The sequence below is a fragment of the Pipistrellus kuhlii genome, unplaced genomic scaffold (genome assembly GCF_014108245.1).
Source record: "Pipistrellus kuhlii isolate mPipKuh1 unplaced genomic scaffold, mPipKuh1.p scaffold_m20_p_5, whole genome shotgun sequence".
Classification (NCBI taxonomy): Eukaryota; Metazoa; Chordata; class Mammalia; order Chiroptera; family Vespertilionidae; genus Pipistrellus; species Pipistrellus kuhlii.
Genome location: NW_023425551.1, coordinates 5,826,440 through 5,852,645, shown reverse-complemented (window position 1 = coordinate 5,852,645; position 26,206 = coordinate 5,826,440). Strand labels below are relative to the sequence as shown.

At 49.4% G+C, this 26,206-nt stretch overlaps 2 protein-coding genes and 1 pseudogene across 3 annotated transcripts; 1 reads left to right on the top strand and 2 right to left on the bottom strand.

Moving 5' to 3' along the window:
- Nucleotides 1-5,942: 5,942 nt before the first annotated feature.
- Nucleotides 5,943-11,956, bottom strand: LOC123651345 (UL16-binding protein 6-like). Of its 2 annotated transcripts, XM_045572817.1 has the most exons (6): nt 11,849-11,956; nt 9,512-9,760; nt 9,012-9,287; nt 7,632-7,739; nt 7,397-7,523; nt 5,943-6,299 (listed from the first exon to the last, which is right to left on the bottom strand). In XM_045572817.1, the coding sequence occupies exons 1-6, from the start codon at nt 11,922-11,924 to the stop codon at nt 6,158-6,160; spliced, it is 978 nt and encodes a 325-aa protein (XP_045428773.1). In that variant the 5' UTR covers nt 11,925-11,956; the 3' UTR covers nt 5,943-6,157. The 2 variants fall into 2 exon arrangements, with proteins under 2 accessions (XP_045428773.1, XP_045428774.1); XM_045572818.1 differs by lacking the exon at nt 7,632-7,739.
- Nucleotides 11,957-13,202: 1,246 nt separating this feature from the next.
- LOC118705452 lies at nt 13,203-14,566 on the top strand (annotated as a pseudogene).
- A 3,782-nt stretch (nt 14,567-18,348) lies between these two features.
- LOC118705451 (UL16-binding protein 2) lies at nt 18,349-24,562 on the bottom strand. Its single transcript, XM_036414226.2, has 4 exons — nt 24,384-24,562; nt 19,999-20,220; nt 19,177-19,455; nt 18,349-18,560 (listed from the first exon to the last, which is right to left on the bottom strand). The coding sequence occupies exons 1-4, from the start codon at nt 24,487-24,489 to the stop codon at nt 18,349-18,351; spliced, it is 819 nt and encodes a 272-aa protein (XP_036270119.2). The 5' UTR covers nt 24,490-24,562.
- Between the last annotated feature and the right edge of the window lie 1,644 nt (nt 24,563-26,206).

Sequence of the window (26,206 nt, the reverse complement as noted above, 5' to 3'; positions counted from 1 at the left end):
AGACATCCTCCGGAAATAAAACCTAGCACCTGGAAAGATAAGACATCCCCTGAAAATAAGACCTAGCGCAACTTTGGGAGAAAAAATTAATATAAGATAATGTCTTATTTTCGGGGAAACAGGGTAGTTGTAATTATGGTTTCCCCTCAGCCCCTCCCTGCGTCCCGCATTGATGGCCACTGGCTTCACACACCTCTGAGAGATCTCTGCCTGCTGCCTGACAGTCCGGCTTCTCCCTGACTGGTCTATCAGAGCAATAGGGTGGTTCCGTTTTCCTCCCCAACAAGAAAGCCAGCCGCTTGTTAGCTGTCTGCCTTCTCCGCCAGCGGAGGTAAACCACAGGAAACTCAGCTGGCCCTCTCTGCCAGCCGGAGTAAGCCACAGAAAACTCAGCCGGCCCTCTCTGCCCTCTCTGCCAGCAGGGAGTAAGCCAGCAGCAAACTCTGCGGTGTTATAATAACCGGTTTGGCTCAGTGGATAGAGCATCGGCCTGGGGATTGAAAGGTCCCAGGTTCGATTCCAGGTCAAGGGCATGTACCTGGGTTGCGGGCACATCCCCAGTAGGGGGTGTGCAGGAGGCAGCTGATCAATGTTTCTAGCTTTCTATCCCTCTCCCTTCCTCTCTGTAAAAAAAAATCAATAAAATATATTTTAAAAATAAATAAATAAATACGATAATATAAGGCTAAGTAACAATTAGGTATGATTTTAAAATTTGCCACTTTTCATAGGAAAAGCATTTTATTTATTTATTTATTTTTATTAAATCTTTATTGTTGAAAGTATTGCATATGTCCCCCTATACCTCCATTGACCCCTTACACTTTCATAGACATGATTTCCAATGGCTACTGTGGAGTGTGGGGGCTCTGCACTAAGAAATTGAGTGCATTATTTCTATGTAGAGATGGGCCAGGGGCCAGGGGCTTGGGGAGACCATGGCTCACCTCTCCCAAGTCCTTAACAGACTATGTCCTGCCCAAGAGCCAGAGGCCAGCCTACTCCCCACCTTCTACAATGTCTAATTTCCAAAGGACCAGGATGACAATGCAGATGCAGAAGAAGACTGAAATGATCAATATGATGATCTTTGGATTTGACAGAATGGCTGCGGACTATGATGGTGGTTCTAAAACAAAGAAAAAAAAACAAAGTCCTGTCAAACAAAAAAGACACCTCCCTCAGCACCTACTTTCCCCAGGCAGCACGTTGCCCCCATATTTACTGACCCATTATGTGACATCACTAACAGGTACAGGGATGTAAAGATTGACAGGGGTTGACCGAAACCGGTTTGGCTCAGTGAATAGAGCATCGGTCTGCAGACTAAAAGGTCCCAGGTTCGATTCTGGCCAAGGGCATGTACATTGGTTGCGGGCACATCTCCGGCAGGGGGTGTGCAGGAGCCAGCTGGTCAATGTTTCTCTCTTATCGACATTTCTAGCTCTCTATACCTCTTCCTTCTTCTCTGTGGAAAATCAATAAAATATTTTTTTAAAAAAGATTGACAGGGGTTGTGCTTATATCCTTATGGAACTCATATTGTACTGAGAGAGACAGCAAATATCTGGTTATCATTCTGTTAGACAGGTTGACTAATTAGACCACTTTAAGGATGACAGAATTGGGGGTCTTAATTCAGTCTGAGGAAAGAGGTGAAGGCTTCATAAGAAGTGACCTTCGGAAGGAAACAACAAAAGGACTTACATGCAAGCGTATAGGCCTAACCAATGGACACAGACAACAGGGAGCTGAGGGCATGAGTGGGGGAGATGAAGGATAATGTGGGGATAAGGACACATATATAATCCCTTAATCAATAAAGAAATTAAAAAAAAAGAAGTAACCTTTGAACTGGTTAAAGGTTAACTAAAACACAGGAAGATGAGAAGGCCTGGAATGCTTTCAGATGCATGGACATTTGGAAATCATCTAAGAGTCCACGAAGACTGAATCATTGCTTAGCTTGGGTGGGGACTCCTGCCCTGAGGGAGGTGGGATGGGAAACGAGGATGGTGGCACATTTGATGCTGCCATTGACTCTCAAGATAGGAAGCCCACTAAGAAATTAACCCATCAGCCGGGATCGGTTTGGCTCAATGGATAGAGCATCGGCTTGGGAACTGAAAGGTCCCGGGTTTGATTCCGGTCAAGGGCATGTACCTTGGTTGCGGGCATATCCCCAGTAGGGGGTGTGCAAGAGGCAGCTGATCGATGACTCTCTCTCATCGGTGTTTCTGACTCTCTATCTCTCTCCCTTCCTCTCTGTACAAGTACAAAATCAATAAAATATATATAAAAAAAAGAAAGAAAAGAAATTAACCCATCAATCCATCCATCTCATCTTTAATTGCACACATACACCCACACGGGGAAGGCACTAGATTTTTACTGAGCTACCACTTCCTCACACCCGAATCAGTTACCTGTGGGCTCTGCACTTTCTCCCAATGTTCTAAGAATTCCCTCAGCCCTCCAGCCCCCTTCCTTCACCTCATTCTCCTGGCACCTATCCCTTTCTGTTCCTTTCTTGGTTTCACAGTCATTCCTTCGTTTTCTAAAAGACTCAAGCTTTTCATGTCTAGGAGCACTTCTGTCTTAATGAAAGGGGCAGAAGACATTTTTTAATTCTTTTGTCATCAATGATGTTTTTCTAGCCATTTCTAACCCCGTAGAGCCCAAGGCCTTTAAAAAATATATTTTTTTCTTGCTTTCAGAGAGGAATGGAAAGCTAGAGAGATATAAAAACATTAATGATGAGAGGGAATCAATGCCACCTGGAGGCCTCTGACAGGGGTCAGGGCACTTAAAGCTTTCAGTTCTGCAAATGGTTTTAGCCTCTTTGGCATTTTCACCCTCACACTGGTCTCATTCATTCTACCATCCACACAGCACCAACCAGCATTGAAGTAATGTGGGGGTCCTCTGCGGATAATCATCCTAATCCAGAGTAAAACCATGGCCTCTTCAGTTTGAGAAACTCTCCCGATTCTTGTTCAGAGGGTCCCGTGAATGGTTTTATATCCGCACATTCAAAGGCAGCTCAAGTGACAGAGGAAGAGCCATGGACTGCAGTGCATGGCCCATCTCTCTCATCCATAGAGACCCTGGCCCCCAGCCTCCGGGAGGGCAGCACCAGGCTACTTGTGTGATCTCCTCATTTAATCTCAGTCCATCAGGTAGCATTTCCTATATCACAAATGTGAAATGAGACCATGGAAAGATGAAGAAACTGGCACAGGCACAGCAGTCGGAAGTTCATGCAAATATCCGATCTCTGTGTGTGGACATGTGAGCTATAGTCCCCATCCACTAATATAGCTTCAGGAGACAATTCTACCAGCTCTTGGGGTCTAGTGTGAGTCTGGGGACCAGGAGCAAGCATTGGGGTGAACCAAGATGTGCAGGTGTCCAGAGAGTTCCATCCTCCTCCCACCTGGCCTTCTTTCACTCCAGCCTCCTTCCTCTCTCCTGTTCTCCCTGTCCCTTACTTCCATAACCCAGCCTTGTGGTGAGCCTCCCAGGCCTTCCTGGTTGCTTCCTCCCAGGGATTAAATCCAGCCTTCTGTCCCCAGCCCTAGGCATGGAGTCTCTTCTTACACACAGATCACCTGGATCCACCAAGATCTAACACCAACCAAGCCTGTGTCCTGCCCAACCCAAAGGTCTCTTGTCTTTCAAAGCACACAGCGCAGGCCCCTTTTGCATAATGGCTTTAGTGAATCAGTCCAGAGCTTTCTATATCTTTTATATCTGTAAATATACACAGTTTGCTGCTATTCTATGCCCCTCAGTTTAAGTAGAGAGAGGCCTGGTATAGGCTTCCTCTACCTGCCTTCAGCCTCAGGACAATTGAACTTACTGTCCCATGGAGCTCATTGTCTTCACTGGGTGAATGTGTGGAGCAGGAGGCCTTAGTCTATGTTGCTTATTTAATGGGGAGAAGGCTCATGGGTGGGGGCAGGGGACTCAGGACTTCCTAGTCCTTATACCAAGCTAGGACCTTCCCTCAGCCAGAGCCACTGGACACCAACCTCCTCCCTCACATTTCTGCCCCCACCTGGAGTGAACCCCCAACCCAGGCATGGGCCCTGACCTCTCCATTCATAAGACAATGGCCAACCATCTGAGCCCACTGGCCTGGCACGTTCAATCTTTTCACCATCTGTGAATCGCTCAAAGCATTTGCCCAAATTTAGGAGAATTAAACTGATCCTTATTATTTGTAGTTCATTACATATTCTGAATACTGATCCATTCTCTGAGGGGAAATACAACAACTTTGAGATGTAGGGATGTTTCTGCTGTGAAGACTTACTTCTCCCTGAAGGAAGTGAGTCGGGTGAGGAATCACAGAGAAGTCACTGTGTTGGGTGGGGGAATTGGAGAAATCATAAGATTCTCATTGGTTAAGTCCCAGAACATCTGCTGGCATCCAGAGCATCAGGGTAATGTTTGAGACCAATACAAGATGCCTGCTCACTGAGGAGTGACCCTTACATTCTGTTTCCGCAAGCAGTTCTAGCAGAATCACTGGTAATGTTTACTCCTAACATGGAGGAACCGAGAGATGCTGTGAATTCTCTCCCGTGTCATAAAATAAATCTCCATATCTCAAACAATTCAAAGTGGAACTGCCTTATAAGCCAATGATTCCACTTCTGGGAATATATCTGAGGAAACCTGAAACACTGGTTGGAAAGAATGTCTGCACCCCTATTTCATTGCAGTGCTACTTACAACAGCCAAGGTTTGGAAGCAGCCCAAGTGCCCATCAGCACACGAGTGGGTAAAACATGTGGTACATTTAGACAAGGGAACACTACTTGGCCATAAAAAGAAGGAAATCTTGCCCTGGCATGTGTATCTCAGTGGTAGAGCATTGGCCTGAGCACAGAAGGGTCACAGGTTCAATTCCTAGGTTGCAGGTTTGCTCCCTGGCTCTGGTTGGGGTGCATGCATGAGGCAATGAATTGTTTGTCTCACAACGATGCCTCTCTCTCTCTCTCTTCTTTCTCTTCCCCACTCCCTTCCACACTCTCTAAAAATCAATAGAAATAATACCTTCTGGTGAGGAATTTAAAAAAAAAAAAAAGAGGAGGAGGAGGAAGGGAGGGAAGGAAGGAGAAAAAAAAGAAAAAGAAAAAGGGAAAGGAGAAGGAGAAGGAGAAGAAAATCTTATCTTTTCGGACAGCATTCATGGACCTGGAGTGAAATAAGCCAGTGAGAGGAAGACAAGTAGCATATATCTTCACTTATATGGAGAATCTGATGAACAAAATAAACTAATAAAGACAGACTCATGGATACAGAGAACAGACTGACAACTGTCAAGGGGGACGTGTTGGGGTACAGGGTGAAAGGTGTTGGGGTACAGAGCAAAAGGTGTTGGGGTTCAGGGTAAAAGAGAAGGGGTTAAGCAAAAGATAAACACAAACAAAAAGTTGATAGAAAAAAAACACCTTGTTATTCTCAAGATTTGAGATCACGCTGATAGTATTTGTCATGTTTGACTCAGATAAACTAAAAAATTCTCTAAAAAAAGAATAACACAAAACTCCAAAGTAATTAAGTTTTTAAGAATCTAAAAATGTTTATTTAAATTAGGGGTGTCGAACTCAATCAGAGAAGGGGCCAAAATCTAAAATCCAGCCTAAATCGTGGGCCGAATGGTTTACTGAACAGTCATAAACTGACAGTGTTAACCAGAAATGTGAATTTAAAATGAGTGGAACAATCTTTTCCTTAACAGTGCTGTTAACCAACTCACATGCTATCAAGGATTTGGCCCGCGGGCCTTGTGTTTGACACATGTGATTTAAATGATAAGCTACTAATGAAACAATTGTAAATATAACTTTGTTCTTTTAAAACACAAAATTATTTTGTGTACTGAGAGAAGGCCTCAGATTTGGCACTTTTTTGGCAATATCATTTGGGTAAAAAGCCATGATGCAGAGATGTGTCTGATCTTCCACAAAGAAGATGGAAAATGTTCTCTGTGTTCAGATTTCTTATTGCAGCTATTGATGTTTAAATGTAGAAATCACATCTCTTAGCACCACAGAAAGTGACCTGAGGTTTAAAAAGCCCTGAGGAGGATAATCAGCAAATGCAATAACAGACATGAGATGTTGCCTCTGCTGTCTCATCCTGATCAGACCCTGGTCTCCGGGCGGAAGCTTTGAACTCGTGTTCTAAAAATGAGCAGCAGGTCATCCAGAGGCAGCCGGGGAGAGGCAGAGTTGCTGAGCTCATTCACACCACCAGGGCCTCCTTGGCATCTTCGCATCAGCAGCCTGTGGAAAAGGGCGAGTGTTGGTCCCACAGCACTCCAGTGACTCCCCATCCCCAGCCCTGCCCCCACCAGAGTCATGCCTTTCCCTGAACCTGCCACCCCTGCCCTGGGACCAGCAGCCTGTACCAAGCTCTGCCCACCCTCTGCACATCACAGCGCCACCCCAGCCCCGCTACAGACGTTCTGGGCTCAGGACTAAAGTAATGAGTCCATCTGCTCCCTTCACTCAGGCGTGATTCTCCTGCGGGTGGGAGGGTCTAAGGACCTGGTGGGAGCTTTGATGGACAGGAAGGCCCTTCCCTGACACCTGACAGCATGGGGAGGGTTGCAGACAATTTCCTTCTTCTCCGTTCTCTCCCAGCCTCTCACCTAGCAGCACATAGAACTCTCAGTATGACCGCCCAGCCCTGCCCTAGCATAGGGGCCCCTCAGTGGCTCAGGATCTGGGATGTGGAGGAGGTCGCCTGTCTGTCAGGTGATTACACCAGGGCTCAGCCAGGAATCCCAGGCCTCCTTCTAACCTTAAGGTTTGTCTTCTTAAATAGTCCTTACTGTTCACCTCCCCTCCCCCCCATACTGGGCCTTCCAAAGTCCCTTTTGGGGAACTCCAGCCTTTTGAGTTGGGTCTGCAAGGCCTTCCACTTATCTTCCCGGCACTCTCCTCTCAGCCCCCTGGATACTCCCTTCCCTGGACACATCACATGCAGCCAGCATGCTGCTCTCCCCTGAAAGTGAGTGCTGCCCATGCCCTGTGTGCCTCTGTCCCCACTCCACCCACACTGGCCCCAAACACTCTCCCAAACAGAGACTCTGAGTCAGGACGGCAATCCCTAAACCCCTTCAGCATGTGCCCGCCTTAGCCTTGGTGTGGGCTTCTCCCGTTCCCACTGGCATCATCAGTGAGGAGACAGCAGCACTCAGCGCTGAGCTTGTGCAACTGATTGCTGCTAAGTGGCAACATGTGTTAGTCTCCTGGTCTAATTTCCAGGAGGAGAAGTTTAAGGAGGATGGGGCAGGTGGCAGGGGTCAATTCATCTTTCCCAGTCCTCACCCCATTCCATCTGTGCCTCATTTCCCATATAATTAAGCCCTCAGTACCTGTAAAGGCCCCGTCTTAAGATGCCAATGATGATCAAGCAGCTGACGATCACAGAGGAGATTAAAATGATGAGCATGTTGGCCTTGGACGGGACTGTGGCTGTGGCTGTGGCATTGGGTGATGCAGCTGGAATGGAACACAAGAGTGACATCCATGCAGAACGCCATTCTACGGAGATGCCTCCTCAGCCCATGCTGTCCCAGGTAATCCTGTTATGCAGTTTCTACCCTCTACCTGTGTCAGCCATGGTGACGGATCCTGGGGTTGGAGTGTGGTGGGGTGTTTCTCCTTTTTCCTTATCCCACACGGAAAGGGAGGAGGACTGGTTCCTGAGTGGAGGAGCTGGGGATTAAGAAATGAAAAAGAAACAGAAATGGGTTCAAGCTGGGTACAGAGTGGAGGCCTGTCACTCTGATAGAGAGACATTCACCCCCACAGGCAACACGGCACATTTATTTATCCTCCAAAATACAAAGGGGTTTCACAGGGAAAACTTAGGATCAAAGGAGCTTGGGTGGGCGAAACAAGTTTGGCTCAGTGGATAGAGTGGACTGAAGGGTCCCATGTCGGTCAATTCCAGTCAAGGGCATGTACCGTGGTTGCAGGCATATCCCCAGTAGGGTGTGTGCAAGAGGCAGCTGATCAATGATTCACTCTCATCGATGTTTCTAACTCTCTATCCCTCTCTTCCTCAATAAAATATATTAAAAAGCCGAAACCGGTTTGGCTCAGTGGATAGAGCGTCGGCTTGGGGACTGAACGGTTCCGGGTTCGATTCCGGTCAAGGGCATGTACCTTGGTTGCGGGCACATCCCCTTAGGGGGGTGTGCAAGAGACAGCTGATTGATAACTCTCATCGATGTTTCTAACTCCCTTCCTCTCTGTACAAAATCAATAAAATATATTTTTTAAAAAATTTTTTAAAAAAGAAGCTTGGGTGGGCCCAGGTCCTATTCTTTCCCTCCTTCCTGGTGCTAGGCAGGATTTATATCTCAAAACCCTGTCCAGAAACCTGGACAAAAGTAAGTCAGGACTGATAAACCCCCTCCCTTCTTGGGGGTTTGTAACTGGCCACAGGACTCTGCCAGTATCCTTGGGCTCAGCTGAAAAGAATTAAAAGAATGTCCACATGCCTTCCCAGGCGGCCCTTTACATTGGAGCAAAGAGAGGAGATGGGCTCACACAGCTAACGGGGCAAGCAGAGGCTACAGCAATCAGTCCAGCTGCGACCGAAGAGGAGGGGGCACATGAGGAAGGTGGTAGAGACTCCTCGCAGGAGCTGATTTGAGGTGGTGTTAAAGGATGTCCAGAAATAGTCCAGGTGAGTCGAAGAAGACAAGTGAAGCTGAGAAGAGGCAATAGGACAAGGAAAAAGTGTGAAAATAGAACAATTACCGCTTGTTTGCAGTCAGCAAGAAATGCAGTGAATGGTCCAAGGTTATACGAGGCAGAGAAGCAAGGAGGTGAGAAGCCCCAGGAGGGATCCCAGAACATATCTCTGGCCCTTATTCTCCAAAACACCCCTCACCATGGCAGATGGGTCACTTTCTCAATCCACACACAGTTTGAATGCCATTTCAAAGCACCTACACCCTCATTTCCCTGTAGAATTACCTTGTGTGCTCAGAATTCCATCCTGGAGACACAAAACTTGTTTAAGCCAGTTAGTACAGTCTCCAGCTGAGGTCTTAATAAGGAGATGGGTCATTTCTCTGTCACTTGCCAATATTTTCGTTACCAGTTTGTCTTCATCATGCAACACTGTCCAGGTTCCATTCTTGGAGTCCAAGAACAGATACACCTGTCCATCTGATCCAAACTCTAAGGATGCGCTGGTGTGGTTATTGGATTCCACCTTACACGTCATGTTGCCCTGTAGGGAGAGAGGACCTTCCCCACCCCCATGGGAAGGAGATCAGCCTTGACAGAGCCTTTTCCCCTACCTGGTGTCCAGCCCTTTATTCCCCTTAGTTCCTGGTCCTGCTCTGTCCTCTGTGTCCACACTGGCTCCTGAGTCTGTTGGGTGGGACCACCTTCCAATATTTACATAAACACCATCGACCCCTAATCCTCCAACCCCGTTCTACCTCTACCCTGGGTTTTTGTAAACTTACTACCAGTTGCAGCAATCTCTGCTTTCCTGTCAAGCATTATCTTCGTGATCTCTTCCACCATGTATTGGAGAGCTTCTCTCTGCTGATTCCAGGCCTGTGTGGCACTCATCTCCGGAACACTGATGAGTGTGACCTTGTTGCTACCACAGGTATAATGAAAAAATGTGTTTCCATTGACCTGGCCTTGAATTTCACACCGTGGTTCTCCATTAGGAGTGACTGTGAATTTAAAGGTCAGAAAGCGAGCACCTGTGAGGAGAAAATGCAGGGGAAGCTTGGAGTTGGAATAAGAGAACCCTACATGCCCCTCCCCCATGTCTTAACAGCAAGGGAATGCCCCTGATGACTGAGTGGCCCTTGTCCTGTCAGGGGCTCGGGCTTCCACTTTTTTCATTTTCCCAGAAAAGGATACATCTGTATGTAAGTAACTGCAGGTAGGAAAGCAGAGGGAGGGGCACAGCCTGGGAGGAATAATGGCTACCTCCTCCCCAGCACAACAGGGGGAGAAGGTGGCCCTACACTCTCCGCTGTGAACACAGTCCCCAACCCCTGTTCACTCTGCTGCCCCAACTTCCCTGGGACTGGGGCAGTGGATTCCCAGCCTGCTTTGCCCCTGGCCCCTTCCCAAGAGCACCTTGGAGGGGAGTGTGGGCAGAAGAGGAGGCAGTGAGGATGAACATTCGGTGCTGGTAGGAGCAGCCATGACAGATGGCTAAGGATGAAACATGGAACAAAAAACAGCACAACTGTGTCCAGAGGTAGTGTGTGAACAGAGGAAAGATGGAACCTGAACGTTGTGGGGTGGGGAGGAGCAGAGGATGAGAGTGGGCAAGGCTAGCTCCTTGTTAGTGCCCCATGTGAGGGGGAGGAAGCTGGAGGCCTGGAGTGGAAGCAGATGGGGTGGGGGTGGGTGGGCTCACATCCCTCCTTCCTTTTCTCCTGTGCAACCTAGTGCAGGGCTAGGCACCTCTGTTAGGGAGGTAAGTGCAGGGCTAGGCACCTCTGTTAGGGAGGAAAGGGTGTCAGCTGCCCCTGCTGAGACAGACACAGGTTGGTTGGGGCATCTTGGCGCCAAAGGGCCCTACCCATGGACACCAGTGCAGCTGCCAGGACAGCTGCGTGGACATGTCAGAGTGAGATGGGGCTCAGGCCCCTTTAAGGCCAGGGAGCCTTCCCAGGCCCCCTGATGGGAAGCCAGAGGTAAGAGTGGGGTTAGGGACCCCCTAAATCAGGAGCCCAGTCAGCAATGCCCCCACCACCCAGGGAGCAGGGACCCAGCACGCATTCGGTGCGGCTGAGAGAGATGTCAGCTTTGTCAGGAGGCGGGGGGAATGCAAGTGGGGGTGCGGGGTGCCGGGAACCCGGACCAAAGGAAACCTGCTCCCCTGGGTCTCCAGGGCCCGGCTGGAGTGCAGTGCAGTGTGGGGCGCAGGTGGGTGGTGGCCGCGGGCGGGGGCCATGGGGCGGAGCTGCCCAGTCCCAGGAGGAAACTGCTCCTGGGGAAGAAGCAGGGGCCGGTCACCGCTCCTCCTCGGAGGCCTCCTGCGAGGTGCCCTCTCTCCCTCCCTCTCCAGTTGTCCGGGTCTGTTTTCCGAGTCCCCGCGGCGCCCCTGTGTTTGCTCCCCTCCGGTCTGCCCAGCTCCTGTCTGCAGGCACCTGGCTGGCTCCTGGGGCTGCTTCCTCGCCCCCCCCCCCCCCCCCCCCTCCCAGCCGGCCTCTCCGCTCGCAGCCCAAGGGCTGGCTGAACTCAACTTCCTCTAGGGAGCGGGTGGAGAGTTGAGGGCAGGATGCGTGAGCTGGGCCGCAACAGGGGTGTCTGTGCTGCAGTGAACTACCGCGTGGTGCCACCGCCCTCCTGGCCTCTAGTTGCAAAAGCTTTCTTCACCCAAGCCGCACCCACGCGACCTCCCCCCTACCCCCCCCCCCCCCCCCCCCCCCCCCCCCCCCCCCCCCCCCCCCCCCCCCCCTCCCGTTCCCCCCTCTACCACCCTCGCCGGCCCGGCGCCCAGAGCCCCCGGGGAGGACTGTCCGCTCCGAGGGCGGCCGTGCGTGGCGGCTCGGGGTGGGGAGGGGGCTCGTCAGCCATCCCCGCAGGCCCTCCGCGCTCCCACCCCGCACCCCGGCCCCTCGCCCGGGACCATTAGTGACAACCGCAGGCAAACCCCCCCTCCCACCCCGGCCTGGAAAGAGGCGGTCCGCGGGGAAGACGCCCCGGGGACGGGAAGGCGCCCGCCCAGAGGACCGCCGAGGGCACCCTCCCCCCTATCCCTCCCTCCGGTTCCTCGAAATGCCGGTCCCTCGCCCCGGACCCCTTCCCCCTTCCCCCTTCCCACTCACAGCCGGGAGCAGCGGGTTCCCACAGCAGCAGCAGCAGCAGCAGGCAGACCGGGCTGAGCCGCGCAGACCGCTCCATGTCTCCACCGCAGCCGGAGCCGGAGCGCTCCCGCCCAGCCAGCCTATTTATATAAACGAAGCAGGCCCCGCCCCTGAAGACGCTCAAAGAGGAGACGCACTAGCTCCGCCCGCTATTTAAATAAAGCAGTAGGCGCACAGTCCTCCCCCGGCCGCCGCCGAAGCGAGCGCTAAATTCAAAGAGCCTCACAAGTGCCAGCAGAAGCGAGAGCAGCCAGCTAGACAGACCGGGCTGAACGGAGCGGTACGCCTTCCCCGCTTTTTTATTTATTTTATTTTATTTTATTTTATTTTATTTTATTTTATTTATTAAATACGTTTTACAGAGAGAAAGGGAGAGCATTGTCCAGCTGCCTCTTGCACACCCCCTACCCGGGATGCGCCCGCAACCAATGTACATGCCCTTGACCTGAAATGAACCTGGGACCTTTCAGTCCGCAGACCCAGGCTCTACCGCTGAGCCAAACCGGTTTGGGCGGATTCCTCATTTTTTGAATTCTATTCCTAGCACCTGTTCATCCAATACTTATATTCAATTGTTTGTCTAGACAAGGTTTTCACACTTTCTTCTGCCTGAATCCTTTCAAGGGCTAAGTGTTGAGTCTTTTTCTGGAAGATTCTTCAGAGCAGAAAATATTATTCTGCTGTTGCTTACTGGATAGACAAGTGTAGGCTCATTTGGGGAGCACTGTAGATCACTATTAAGGAAAGGCTTATCTGGTGGATACGCCACATATGAAGATGAGGAATGGCGAAGCATACCTCCATTAGACCTCGATGGTTCAGCTAAGATGTTTGAGAACTGAGACCCAGAAGTCGCAGAGACCAGAGATCCATGCTGCCCAGCAGACCTCCTCAGCCCTGGTCGGGTCCTTGTGCTGTCCTTCCAGATCAGAGAGCCACCTACCATGGGCAACCCCAAGCGGAGCCCCTGATGGCAGGGGCTCCCTTGCTTGAGGTGGCTCAGGAAGCCTCTGCCTGCCAGGAAACCACACACCCCAGATCTGTCCTGTTTGTCCATGAGGCCAGGACTCGGCACCCGTCAGTCTATGACCAACACTGGGACATGCCAGGCAGCCAGGGGAAGAAAAGGTCCAGATGCCAGAGGATTGGCAGAAACATTTCCGGGTTCTGTAGGGAGAAGGTAGAGTGTGTAGGGTCTGATCCTGAGAAAGCTGAGGAAGAGAAAACCCTGAGAAAGTTGGAGAAGGGAGAGTTAACAGTGATGGGTCATGGAACTTAGCATGGCTCTCAGAGATGGGGCTAATCTTCTAGTAGGATGGGTCTTTGGAGTCTGAAGACAGGGGGTGAGCACACACCGTCAAATGAGAAAGTCGCCGAGTTCCCAAGCACTCTGGCCACCGACAGCCCCTTTTGGCACTTGGCAGCACGCGGCGATCGGCCGCTCTCTCGGCTCAACTTTGGGAGCCTCCGCGACGCACCTTTCCGGGCGGCTGTGCCTTTCAGAGAGAAGGCTGACCGGACCCGCTGAGCTCCGCCGGGCAGACTGACCACCTGCGGGGACTTTGCAAGGAAACGCCACCGGAGAGGAAGGACACACCGGAAGCAGAGGGCAAACTGCCCCGGTGGGGGTGGGCACCGCCGGAAAGTTCTCGTGCTCCGGAGAGTTTTGTCCCGCCCGCCTCCCCCCCCCCCGCCCCCCCGCGGGCGGGGACGCCTGGCCGCCGGCATTGATCACCGGGCGGCGGGCTCAGCGGCGCACGGTGGCCCAGGAGAACCCCAAGATGCACAACTCGGAGGTCAGCGAGCGCCTGGGCGCCGAGCGGAAGTCGGGGAAAAGGCCGATCATCGAAGAGGCGAAGCGCCTGCGCGCCAAGAAGGAGCGCCCCGACAGTACCAGTACCGGCCGCTGCGCAAGCCCCAGGCGCTGCTCAAGAAGGACAAGTTCGCCCACAGAGCATCGGCCTACGGATTCGATTCCGGTCAAGGGCATGTGCCTTGGTTGCAGGCACATCCCCAGCAGGGGGTGTGCAGGAGGCAGCTGGACGATGTTTCTCTCTCATCGATGTTTCTAACTCTCTCCCCGTGCCCTACGGCCTGGGCAGCGTGGCCGACTCCGAGCCCCGAGCCCCTGGCGCTCAAGGCGGGCGCCGGGCAGCCAACGGGCCGCCGCCCGAGTCTTCTTCCCGCAGCCGCCGCCGCCGCCGCAGGCAGCCCCTCCTCCCTGCTCGACCTGGGCTCCAAGATGGCAGAGATCTCGTCCTTGTCCGGCCTCCCGTTCGCGTCGTCGCTGGGCTACCCGACCACGGGCGCGGGCGCCTTCCGCGGCGGGGCGGCGGCTGCAGCGGCCACTGCGGCCGCCGGGGGGGCACACGCACTCGCACCCCAGCCCGGGCAACCCGGGCTACGTGATCGCGGGCAACTGCAGCGCCTGGCACAGCCCAGGGCTGCAGCCACCACTCGCCTACATCCTGCTGCCGGGCGTGGGCAAGCCTCAGCTGGACCCTTACCCCCCGGCCCACGCCGCCGCGCTATGACCCCCCAGGGCCACCTGGCGAGGTTCGGGGTGCACACGCGTGTACATATGCATAGGTACGAGCTCTGCGGCCGCCCGGCGCGCCCTTCCGCCACGGGGGACCTCGGGCTGTTTGTACAGAAGATGTATAGGTGCCGGCAGAGGCGGAGATGTTATTCGGGGCGCGCCATGGCATCCTGAATTCACAGGATCATTTCAGAACCGCACTGGGGCAGCCAGCTGTACAGCGGGCGGTGGTATTCATTCCGGCAGCAGCTGGCGTTTGTTATGCACTTCGGAACCTGTTGTGTTTTGGCCCCTATTGGTGGAGGAGTAACTTTTTGACTTGTTGGGCACTCACTCCAATTTTGTTCGTGGTCGGTTTTGTTTTTGTTTATTGTCGGCTTTATTTTTGTTTCTCATTATCTTTTTTTTTTTTCTTTTCTTTCACTCCTGGTCTGTGTTGCATGCACACTGTTCAAATGTTAGGTCTGAAATGGCTGACACAAGGGAAAACCAGATCTATGCTATTCGTTTCTTTGGAGCGGGGATTTGGTTCTGAGCAACCTCGCTCCCTAGTTGTACTATTTTGAACTTGGCAAATCTCTGCTCTCGCAAACAGAAACCCCAGACCGGATCCATTCTTGACCAGTGACCATCTCGAATCTGGCCTTTTGTATGTGAGATGATCCGCGGTTTCTAACGCCATATGCAAATCAAAGCAAGAGCTCTTTCTCAAGAGCAAGGAATGCAAAGGAGAAATATGTGTGCAACTGAGCCCAAACCGGTTTGGCTCAGTGGATAGAGCTTCAGTCTGCGGACTGAAAGGTCCCAGGTTCGATACCGGTCAAGGGCATGTACATTGGTTGTGGGCACATCCGTGGTAGGACGCAGCAGGTCCACGTTTTTAGCTCTCTATCTCTCTTCCTTCCTCTCTGTGGAAAATCAATAAAATATATTTTTGAAAAAGAGAAAAAGAAAAGAAATATGTGGGGGAGGAAGGGAGGGGGGCAAAAAAATCATTAAAATATGTAAAAAAAATAAATTAATTAATTAATAATAAAAAAAAAGAAATATGTGTGAGATTGAAAAGTTGTCAGTTGGATCTTCCCCCTTGAATAAAAACAAAAGAGGTAGAAATCATCCTGAGTCCACTCACTTGGGATTTCTGACACAGTTTCTAGACAATGTAAAGGGCCTGTTTCTATTTTCCCCAATGGTTGAGATTGTAAATGTGTACATGTTCATGAAAACATTCAGTCTGGGAATGTGTTTAATTGCGTTTACCCTAAATTTGAGTCGATTTTAGACTCTAAAGCATTTTGAGCAAGTATCAAAGTTAACTTTTAAAAATTGTGGTGCTATTGTAGAATCACAATGATACCTAAGATTAAATCAGACATTTTTTTTTTTTTGTCTGAGTGGTAATTATATATTTATTATTTAGCAAAACTGAAAGAAAAAAAAAAACATCCACAGAATTGTTTTGACAGATGTCTCTTGTTGTCAGCCAGCTTTTCTCCACCAACTTGAACCCTTTAAATGTGTTTTGGAGTTCCCTCTTTCATTAGCTTATATTTTAGATCAACTGCAATTCATTTGCAATTTATGATAAAACACATTTTAGAGAAAAGAGCCTTTCTCAATTATAGCTTTTGTGTTCCTTTTTAAATGTATATATTTTGACTAATGTTTGTGAATGAAGTTGGCTAACATGTTTCATTTTGGCTTTATGTAATATACAGTTTTTAAAAGTTTTAAATATTGGTTTTAACCTTTATGTGTAAATGGTTTTCTTGTGTGATCTTCCAATTTAATATTAGACATCTAAACTATATCTGTAAATTAGAATCTGACTATCAACAGATTCATAGATACAGAGAACAAACTGACAGCTGTTACAGGGGAGGGGAGCTGGGTGAAAATAGTTAAGGATTAAGCAAAACCCCATAAATTCATCGACACAGACAACAATATGGTGATGATCAGAGGTAAAGGGGCTGGGGGAGGTAGATGAGGGTGAAGATGAGATAAATGGTGATAGAAGGAGACTTGACTTGGGATGGTGAACATACAATACAGTGCACAGATGATGTATTATAGAATTGAAACATATAATTTTATTAACCTGCCACACCAATAAATTAAAAAATTAAAAATGAAGTTTTTCTTTCATTTTTAAAAATTAAGATATCATATGTGTACATATCTTACCATTGCCCCCTCACTCCCATACATGTCCTCACCCCCCAGTGTTTTGCACCCATTGGTTATGCTTATTTGCATGCATACAAGTCCTTTGGTTGATGTCTTATCCCCCCACCTCTCCCTAACCTTCCCACTGTAATTTGACAGTCTGTCTAATGCTTTACTGTCTCTGTATCTATCTTTTTGTTCATCAGTTTATAATGTTCTTTATTATCTATAAATGAGTGAGATAATGTGGTGTTGTTTTTAAATACATTTTATTGATTTTTTTAAAAAAGAGGAAAAGAGAAGGATAAAGAGTTAGAAACATCTATGAGAGGGAAACATCAATCAGCTTACCCCTGCATACCTCTTACTGGGCATGTGCCTGCAACCAAGGTACATGCCCTTGACTGGAATTGAACCTGGGACCTTTCAGTCCACAGGCTGATGCTCTATCCACTGAGCTAAACCGGTTAGGACTCATGTGGTATTTTTATAAATTAAAAATAAAGTTTTTAATTAAATGAAATAAAATAAAATGAATAGCATATGTAATACTTGTAGCAATAAAGATTAAAAAATAAAGATAAATTAATTTAAAAAAAAAACAGAATAGCAAATCATCCAGAGGCAGCCAAGCAAAAGGCAGAGCCGCTGAGATAGTCCACACCACCAGAGCCTCCTTGGTTGCATCGGTAGCCTGCGGAAAAGGGTGAGTGTTGGTCCGAGTGGCTGAGGAAATCCTCGTTCAGTTTTCCTGGGGTTACAGCACCCCAGTCAGTCCCCATCCCCAGCCCTGCCCTCACCAGAGTCAGGTCTTTCCCTGGACGTGCCACCCCTGCCCTGGGACCAGCAGCCTGTACCAAGCTCTGCCCACCCTCTGCACATCACAGCGCCACCCCAGCCCCGCTACAGACGTTCTGGGCTCAGGACTAAAGTAATGAGTCCATCTGCTCCCTTCACTCAGGCGTGATTCTCCTGCGGTGGGAGGGTCTAAGGACCTGGTGGGAGCTCTGATGGACAGGAAGGCCCTTCCTGACACCTGACAGCTTGGGGAGGGTTGCAGACAATTTCCTTCTTTTCCCTTCTCTCCCAGCCTCTCACCTAGCAGCTCTCTCAGTATGAGGGTCCCCGCCCTGCCCATCCATTCGTGGTCAGCCCCATCTATGTCCTCAGTCACCTCTGCCCTGGGCCGCTCAGTGACTCAGGATCTGGAATGTGGAGGAGGCTGGCTGCCAGGTAACTACATCAGAGCTCAGCCAGGAATCCCAGGCGTTCACTGAGAACTGGCCTCCTTCTAACCTTACTGTTGCCTCCATACATTGTCCTTACTGTTTGCCTCCCTCCTTACTGGACGGTTCCAAACCACTTTCTGTGAACTTCAGCTTTTGGAGTTGGGTTTGCAAGGCCTTCCAACATTCTTCCTGGGATTAGGTCCTGCCCCCTGGCTATTCCCCTTCCCTGGACATATCACAGCATACTACTGTCACCTGAATGTAAGTACTGCCCATGTCCTCTGTGCCTACTATCTCCACTCCACCCACACTGGGCTCCCAAAATCTCTCCCAAAGAGAATTTGAGCCAAAACTGAAATCTCTAAACACCTTCAGCATCTATAGGCCTTAAGCCTTGGTGTGGACCCCTCCTTTGCCCATTGGCATCAACAAGGCTGAGCTAGTGCAACTTATTGCTGTTAAGTTATACCATGTGTTAGTTTCCTGGTCTAATTTCCAGGGTGAAAAGTTTCAGTGTGGCGGGATCAGGGGTCAGGCTGGGAAACCACCTCCCTCACCCCTGGCCATCTGCCTTTCACTTCCCACTCAATCCTGCCCTCGGTACCTGTTACTATAAGGCCCCAGCAGAGGATACCTACTATGATCAAACTGGTGAGGATCACAGGGAGGATCCAAGTGATGGGCATGCTAGTTGTGGCCTTGGATGGAACTGTGGCTGTGGCAGTGGTTGATGCAGCTGTAATGGAAACACAAGAGTGACATCCTGTGCAGAACTCAAATCTGAGGTGCTGTCCCAGGCAATCCTACAATGCAAACACTTTCTACCCCCTACATGTGGCAGCCAATGTGACAGATCCTGGGGTTGGAACAAAGAGAGGAGATGGGCCCTGTCCCCTTGAAGCTCATATAGCTAATGGGGGAAGACAGAAGGTGATTGAGGAAGGTGATTGAAAAGTCCTCTCAGGAGCTGATTTGAGATTGTTTTGAAGGATTTCCAGAAGTAGACCAGGTGAAATGAAGAAGGGAAGTGATACTATAAAGAGGAAACAGTACAAGGAAAAGCTCTAGAGCCAAATGATGCCTTTGGGGTTAGCAAAAAATCCACAGTGAGTGGTCTAGGATTATGTGCAGTGAAGAAGAGGAGGAGACAAGGGAAAGGAGGTATTTCAGAACATACCAATGACTGTTAGACTAAAAAACAAACAAACAAACAAACAAACAAAAAACAACAAAAAACAAAAGCCTCCTTGATGGTTGGATCACTTTTTCAAACCACACATAACACACAGACACACACACAATGTCAATGTCAATTCAAGAGACCTACGACATCATCCCCTCTACACAGTTACCTTTTGTGCTCACAACTTCACCTTGGGATCTGGAAACTTGCTGAAGCGAGTCTATACAGTCTTTAGAGGTACTAACGAGGTCACCAATCATAGCTCTGTCACTCGCCAATGTCTTCTTTAACAGTTCCCCTTCAGGTCGCAACACTGTCCAGCTTTTGTTCTTCAAGTGAAAGTGGAGCCATGTATGTCCATCAAAGCCAAACTCCCAGAATGCGCTATTGTGTCCATTGGATTCCTGCTTACACATCATGGTGCCCTTCAGGGAGAAATAAACTATTCCCACCCCCCATAGGAAAGAGGTCAGCCTTGGGTCTTGATAGATCCTTTGTTACAACCTTGTATCCAGCCCTCTCTCCCCTCCTATCTCCTAGTCTTGCTCTGACTTCTGTGTCCTATCCTGGCTGCTGGGATTCATAGGTGGAACCAACTTCCAATCTATATATATCAATATATATAAAAGTCTAAGTGACTGATATGACTGAATGACCGGAACGACTGGTTGGCCAGTTGCTATGATGTGTACTGACCACCAGGGTGCAGACACTCAATGCAGGAGCTGCCCCCTGGTGGTCAGTGTGCCCCCACAGCCAATCTCCCATGGCCAGCAAACCTCCCACAGTACCTCTCCCGCATCAGGCAGGCCCCGGCCCAGCCTTGATCAGGACTGAGCAAGAGGGCCCTAATAGGCCCTGATCACTGGCTAGGCCTAGGGACCCCACTCACACACAAACTTTGTGCACCGCCCTATAGTATTTATATAAATGCAATTGTTTCCTAACCTGACAACAGTCTTCTACTTCTACAATGGGCTTACAAACTTACCAATGAATTTAATAATTTCTGGTTTAATGTCAAGCAGGTGCTTTTTGAACTCTTCCAGCAGGCCTTTTAGAGTTGTAATCTGTCTCTCCGAGGCCTCTGTGGCACTCTTCTGGCTATTAGAATCATAATCAAGAAATGTATTTCCATTGTTCTGGCCTTGAATTTTATACCATGGCTGTCCATGAGGAGTAATGGTGAATTTATAGCTAAAAGAGATAGCACCTGTGAGGGGAAAAAATGCAAATGAAAGTTGGGGTTGGAAGAAAAGTGCCCATAAGTGTCTTTCCTTATCTCTTGACAGCAAGTGAATCCCTCTGATGGGCTGGGCTGGGCTGGCAAAGCAAGAACTGACTCTGCCAGGCCCCTCTAATCACCATGTGAGGGCTAGTGGCCCTCTCTTGCTTGAGGAGGCCCTGGAGGCCACTGCCGAGCAGGAGACCACACAATCCCCGATATGTCCCCTCTCTCCTCCAGGCCAGTAACCAGCATCAGTCAGTCTATAACAAGTCCAGGAATGTTCCAGGCTTCATAGGGGAGAAAAAGGTCTTGATACCAGAGGACTGTCAAAGACCAGCCCAGTGCCCTGTGGGGAGATGTTTGAGTGTGCGGGGGGGGGGCTGCTCCTGAGGAAACTGGATGATAGTGGGGACGGAGTGAGATGGGAACCCAATGTAGAAGAGGGGGAGTTGACAACTAGAGGATTTAGCACAGCCCTGGGAGAGGATGCTTACCTGTTATTAGGATGGGTATTAGGGGTTTGAGGAAAAGGATGGCTGCACTGTATGGAAGAGAATATTAGAGCTTCCCACACAGACAGTAGAGGGAGAGATTAAAAGAATCAGAGAATGCATGCACTCAGAATGGACAAAGTATGAAAAGTCGGAACAACTAGAAAATGTCCATCAGCTTTGCTTAAGGGAAGGCATGAAAGATTCTTTTTTTTTTTTTTTAAATATATTTTATTGATTTTTATACAGAGAGAAAGGGAGAGAGATAGAGAGTTAGAAACATCGATGAGAGAGAGAGTCATCGATCAGCTGCCTCTTGCACACCCCCTACTGGGGATATGCCTGCAACCAAGGTACATGCCCTTGACCGGAATCGAACCCGGGACCCTTCAGTCCCCAAGCCGACGCTCTATCCATTGAGCCAAACCGGTCCCGGCAAGGATTCTTTATTGAACTTATTATGAATGATTGCTGATGATAGGGTTCAAGTGTGTCACTTTGGCATACTGATAATTTTGAATTAAAGTTATTTAAGAAACAGCCGGTGCAAGAAGGACCTTCCTTAGTCCCGCTGAAAGCAGGGAATAAATCTCCTATGTGAAATGCACTTTCCCTACACCAGGAGGTAGAGAGACATTCTTAGCGCCAGAGATGGGGAATATAGGGCCAAGAAGGCTGTATAACGTAACCTTCTTGCTTCATTGCTAATTTACTACTCCAAGCCAAAATGCCTTTGTTAATTCTTCACAAGTTTATGATTTCTTTGTTTAAAAGTATAAAATCTGCTTACTGTGGTTACTTCAGAGAGTTTCCTATTTCTACAATCTCCTGTACCCATCATATTAAATTTTGCTTTTTACCTGTTAATATCTCTCACGTTAATTTAAGTGTTAGGCCAGTCAGAAGAACCTAGATGCATGGAGGAAAAATTCTTCCTCCCCAACAGTAAGAAAGGCAACACCATTGTCAGCAATCTCAGTGCTGGCTGTCTCTGATGCCAAGAATTACCAAGTGGAAGTAGTATTTCAGAAACAGGCTCCCAGTAGTAATGAAGATGAAAAATACAGATAGGGCAAAAGAGTGTCTTATCCTGGAAAAAATGATGGGATTAGATATAGGAACTCAACTGTCACAGAAAGCAGAGGGCCATTATTGAAACAATCAGAAAAGTTCCTTTGCCTCACGGAACTAGTGACCCTAGGAACAAAATCCAATTCAGAGAGTGCTGGATGTAAGTAATAACAGCGAAGACAAAACACAAGATTAACTAATTGGGAGGCTAAAAGCAGCCTTCTGGAAAGAGGCTGGGTCTGTTGCCAGTTTTGAGACCTGTACCCCATTACTAGAAGCAGAGGTCCAGTTCCAATGAGGAGGGACCCTTCAAGTTGACAGCAAGTGCCTTATGGCCTTTGACCTGGCTAAGTGTCCACCGGGAAACAGAAGCCACCCGGACACTCACATTGGAACTAGTGTGTGAGACATTGTGGGCCCTGTTACTAAAGTGGTGCATGGTGCATGGTGTGGGGCCCCGGTAATGAACAGACACCTGTCCCAGATCCTGCTCACAGTGCTATCATTTAATCCAGCCACACACAGTCGTCATTTCGCATTCCCCAGATTTGTAATAAAGATAGAAAAATCATTGTCGTTAGTGAATTACTTGTAGGTTGAGTGCCACACAGTAGGGGAATTCAAGTGCAACCTTCTGAAACTGTCATTTCTTTTCCCCAATAGATTGGTAAAACAGGCACTGAGATGAGCAGGGTCACAGGGAATGAATGCAATGCTGATCTTGACAGCAGAAATGCTACACCAGCAGAGCCCTCAGCTCACACCTATGGTGGCTTCATGCAGTGTCTCTCACAGTCCCCTTGGACCAAAGAATCCAGTCTACAGAAAGGAGGGGAGTAAAGGCCCCCACCTGTGGGACCCACATCCTCTCATATTCACTCCACCCAAAGCCACAGGTAAAAGAGGGCATGTTTCTGGCTCTTGAACACACATTGCAGGAACCCTAAGGGATGATTTTCGAACAGACATAACACCCATATGTGGGACACCCTAAATGTGGGGTCAGGAAACTATGACTATCCAAATCTGGTTTCCCATCCACTTCTATGTTGTCTTTGGCTACTTTGCCTCTGTAAACATGAAGGTGCCTAGTGTATACAGAGACAGTAAGTGGCCTGACATTCATTATTGCTCTTTGTAGAAAAAGTTTGCAGGAAGGCAGATCCAAGATGGTGGCAAAGTAGGTGGAAGTTACACGCACCGCCTCCCAGGACCAAACTAAAATTACAACAAAAATATAGAACAATTAACCTGAATAACCAACAGAAGACTATTTGATCAGTAGTAGTCTTATATCAAGAATTTTCAGAAGACACATTGAAACTGGTAGGGAGGGTGGAGAAGTGAAAAAGATTGGGTACTTGAAATACCCAGGGGTGACACTTTGTAAAATATGAGTTGCCTAGTCACTAAGCCATACACCTAGAACTAATACTAAATAACATGGAATGTAAACGGTAATTGAATAAAAAACAAACAACATTAGTTACAATGAATGGCAGTAAAACTCAAAATAAATGGAAGATCTTTTTCAAATATTAAAAAAAAAAAAAAAAGAGCCTAGCAGGCATGGCCAGTGGTTGAGCCTCTACCTATGAATGGGGAGGTCATAGTTCAATTCCTGTTCAGGGCCCATGCCTGGGTTGTGGGCTTGATTCCCAGGGTGGGGTGTGTAGGAGGCAGCCAATCAGTGACTCTCTCTCATCATTGATGTCGATGTCTCTCTCTCTCTCTCTCTCTCTCCCCCCTCTCTGAAATCAATTATATATATATATATATATATATATATATATATATATATATATAAATAGAGTAATATGCAAATTAACCAACACTCTGCTACACCCACCCGCCACGCCCACCAAAAGGGAGGCAGGTAGGGTGGGCGAGGCAGGGCACTCAGCAGTGGCAGCCCCCTAGGCTGCCTGAGTTGACCGCTGTGCTGTCCCGCTGACAGCGACAGTGCGCCAGAGTCTCCCAGCGACAGTGCGCCCAGCAAAAGTGACTCATTGGGGGGGATTGCGCAAGAACGGAAGAACTTCAGGGTTTTTCTTTTTCTTTTTCTTTTTTTTAGAATTAAGAAAGTTTTTTCCAGTTTTTTAGAATTAAGAATGCAGCGATAGCAGGAAAGCGGCCTGTAGCTGTCCCTGGGTTACCAACGTGAGAGATGTCCCAGTCCTGTCCACGCCCCACACGTCGGGGCCTGGGGCTCCCACTTCCCAAGAAGCCCCAGAGCTGCAAGGTGGGTGGCGGGGGTGGGGCGGGGGGCGGTAAAGGGGGATCGGAGGAGGGGGCGCCACGGGAGGCCCGCGGGCCAGGGAGGAGGCCTTTGTCAATGCCGAGGGGTCCAAGCCCCCGCTGGTTTCGGGCTCCCTTCTTGCCGGGAAGGCTGACTCCCAGCTATGCAGACCGGACAGCCGCGGAGACGGAGGGATTGAGGAGGGCTGGGCTGGTCGCGGCATCCGCGGGTGGCGGCGGGGTTCCCGAGCCCCCTCATGGGCTTCCCCTCTGGTCCCCCCACTCCGGCTCGCAGGTTAATGCTGCTCCTTCCCCCGCAGATTTCATCCCCGAACCCCCCGAACTCACCGGGAGGCGCGCCCCGGGCGCCGTGCGGCGGCAGAACCCAGAGCAGAACGCAGAGCAGAACCCAGAGCAAGGCGGGGCTGCGCTTGGTGCCCACCGTGCCCACCATGGCGACTAGAAGCCCAGATGGCGCCCTACGGGTGTTGCGGTCCGACTGGGTCCGAGGATGAACTGATTGTGTGAGGAAGTTTGTCTCGGTGGCTCCTGCAAGTGGCCACTCCTGCCGCTGTACGCTGTTCTCGCCCGCCGTGCTTTGAAAAGGGGCGGTGCTGGTGCCAGGACGGTTCCGCGAGAATCGGTCTGCTCCTCCCACCTATTACTTAGGGTCATAATCTTTTTACATTTTCTCCCCCCTGCCAGTGGATAGAGCGTCAGCCTGTGGACTGAAAGGTCCCAGGTTTGGCTCAGTGGATAGAGCTTCGGCCTGTGGACTGAAAGGTCCCAGGTTTAATTCTGGTCAAGGGCATGTACCTTGGTTGCGGGCACATCCCTGGTAGGGGGTGTGCAAGAGGCAGCTGATGTTTCTCTCTCATCGATGTTTCTAGCTCTCTATCTCTCTCCCTTCCTCTCTGTAAAAAATCAATAAAATATATTTAAAAAAACACAAAACAACAACGAAAAACTGTGGTACAGGTACATAATGAAATAGTAAGCAGCTTTAAAAAAGAAGAATCTCTCACCGTTAGAGACAGCATGGAGGGGCCTGGAGAGTATTATGCTAAACGAAATAAGCCAGTCAGAGAAAGGCAAGTATCATATGATCTCACTTATATGTGGAATCTAATGAACAAAACAAAGTGATGAATAAAATATATCCAGAGACATTGAACATGCAACAGAATAACTTATTTCAGAGGAGGAAGGTAGGAAGAGATTAACCAAAGAACTTGTATGCATATATGCATAGGCCATGGCCAGATAATAGTATAGGGAAGGCCTGGGGAGGGGTAGGAGTGGGGTGGAGGTGATCAATGGGAGGGAAGGGGACATCTGTAATACTTTCAACAATGAGGATAAATTAAGAAAAACATTAAGTCCATGATCCAGACTTCCTGCCCCAGAGTCAGCTTGTCAGCATCTTTGACTAAGAGCACCATTGCTGCAATAATCCTTAGGCAAGAGGGCCAGCCGGCAGCTACAGGGTCCAACTTCTTGGACAAATAAGCTACTAGGCGGCTCCAGGGGCCCAGGGTTTGAGTCAGTACCCCCTTCGCTATTCCTTTGGGTTCATCCAGGAAGAGATGGAAGGGCTTTGTGATGTCTGGCAGGCCCAGGGCGGAGCACTTAGGAGGGCTTTCCTTAACTGCTCAAAGGCTGTCTTTTCTCTCTCAGTCCATTCAAATGCCTTTCCTTTCTTGGTTGCCTCCTATAGGGGCCTGGCAATCTCTGTGAAACCCGGTCCCAGAGGCGGCAGTAGCCAGCAGATCCCAGGAATTCCCTTACTTCCCTTCATGAGATGGGGGTTGGGATTTTCAAAACAGTCTCTTTTCTGGCATCTGACAGCCGCCGATGCCCACCCTCCAGGATGTATCCCCCGTAACTCACCCTTTCTTTGCATATCTGGGCCTTCTTCGCAGAGGCACGGTATCCACGGGCCCCCAAGGAGGTCAGCAGGTCCCTTGTTCCCTCCTTGCAGTCTCAGCAGTATCTGCTGCAATCAGGATGTCGTCCACATACTGAAGGAGAGTGAGGTTGGGGTGTGTTCTCCGGTACTCACCCAGGTCCTCCTGCAGGGCCTCATCGAAGATGGTGGGCGAGTTCTTGAACCCCTGAGGCAACCGGGTCCATGTCAGTTGTCCGCAAATCCAAGGCGAACAAGAGGTTGA

What these genes read in the sequence shown, in the direction of transcription:
- LOC123651345 (XM_045572817.1), bottom strand. Translation starts at nt 11,924, where the DNA reads ATGGAGCGGTCTGCGCGGCTCAGCCCGGTCTGCCTGCTGCTGCTGCTG. An exon ending in GGAACCCGCTGCTCCCGGCT is followed by an intron (nt 9,761 to 11,848) that starts GTGAGTGGGAAG and finishes TTCTCCTCACAG; the next exon opens with GTGCTCGCTTTCTGACCTTT. An exon ending in TTAAGACGGGGCCTTTACAG is followed by an intron (nt 6,300 to 7,396) that starts GTACTGAGGGCT and finishes CCTTTTCCACAG; the next exon opens with GCTGCTGATGCGAAGATGCC.
- LOC118705451 (XM_036414226.2), bottom strand. Translation starts at nt 24,489, where the DNA reads ATGGTGGGCACGGTGGGCACCAAGCGCAGCCCCGCCTTGCTCTGGGTT. An exon ending in CGCCCGGGGCGCGCCTCCCG is followed by an intron (nt 20,221 to 24,383) that starts GTGAGTTCGGGG and finishes TTCCCCTCACAG; the next exon opens with GTGCTATCTCTTTTAGCTAT. An exon ending in TGAAGTTGTGAGCACAAAAG is followed by an intron (nt 18,561 to 19,176) that starts GTAACTGTGTAG and finishes TTTCCATTACAG; the next exon opens with CTGCATCAACCACTGCCACA.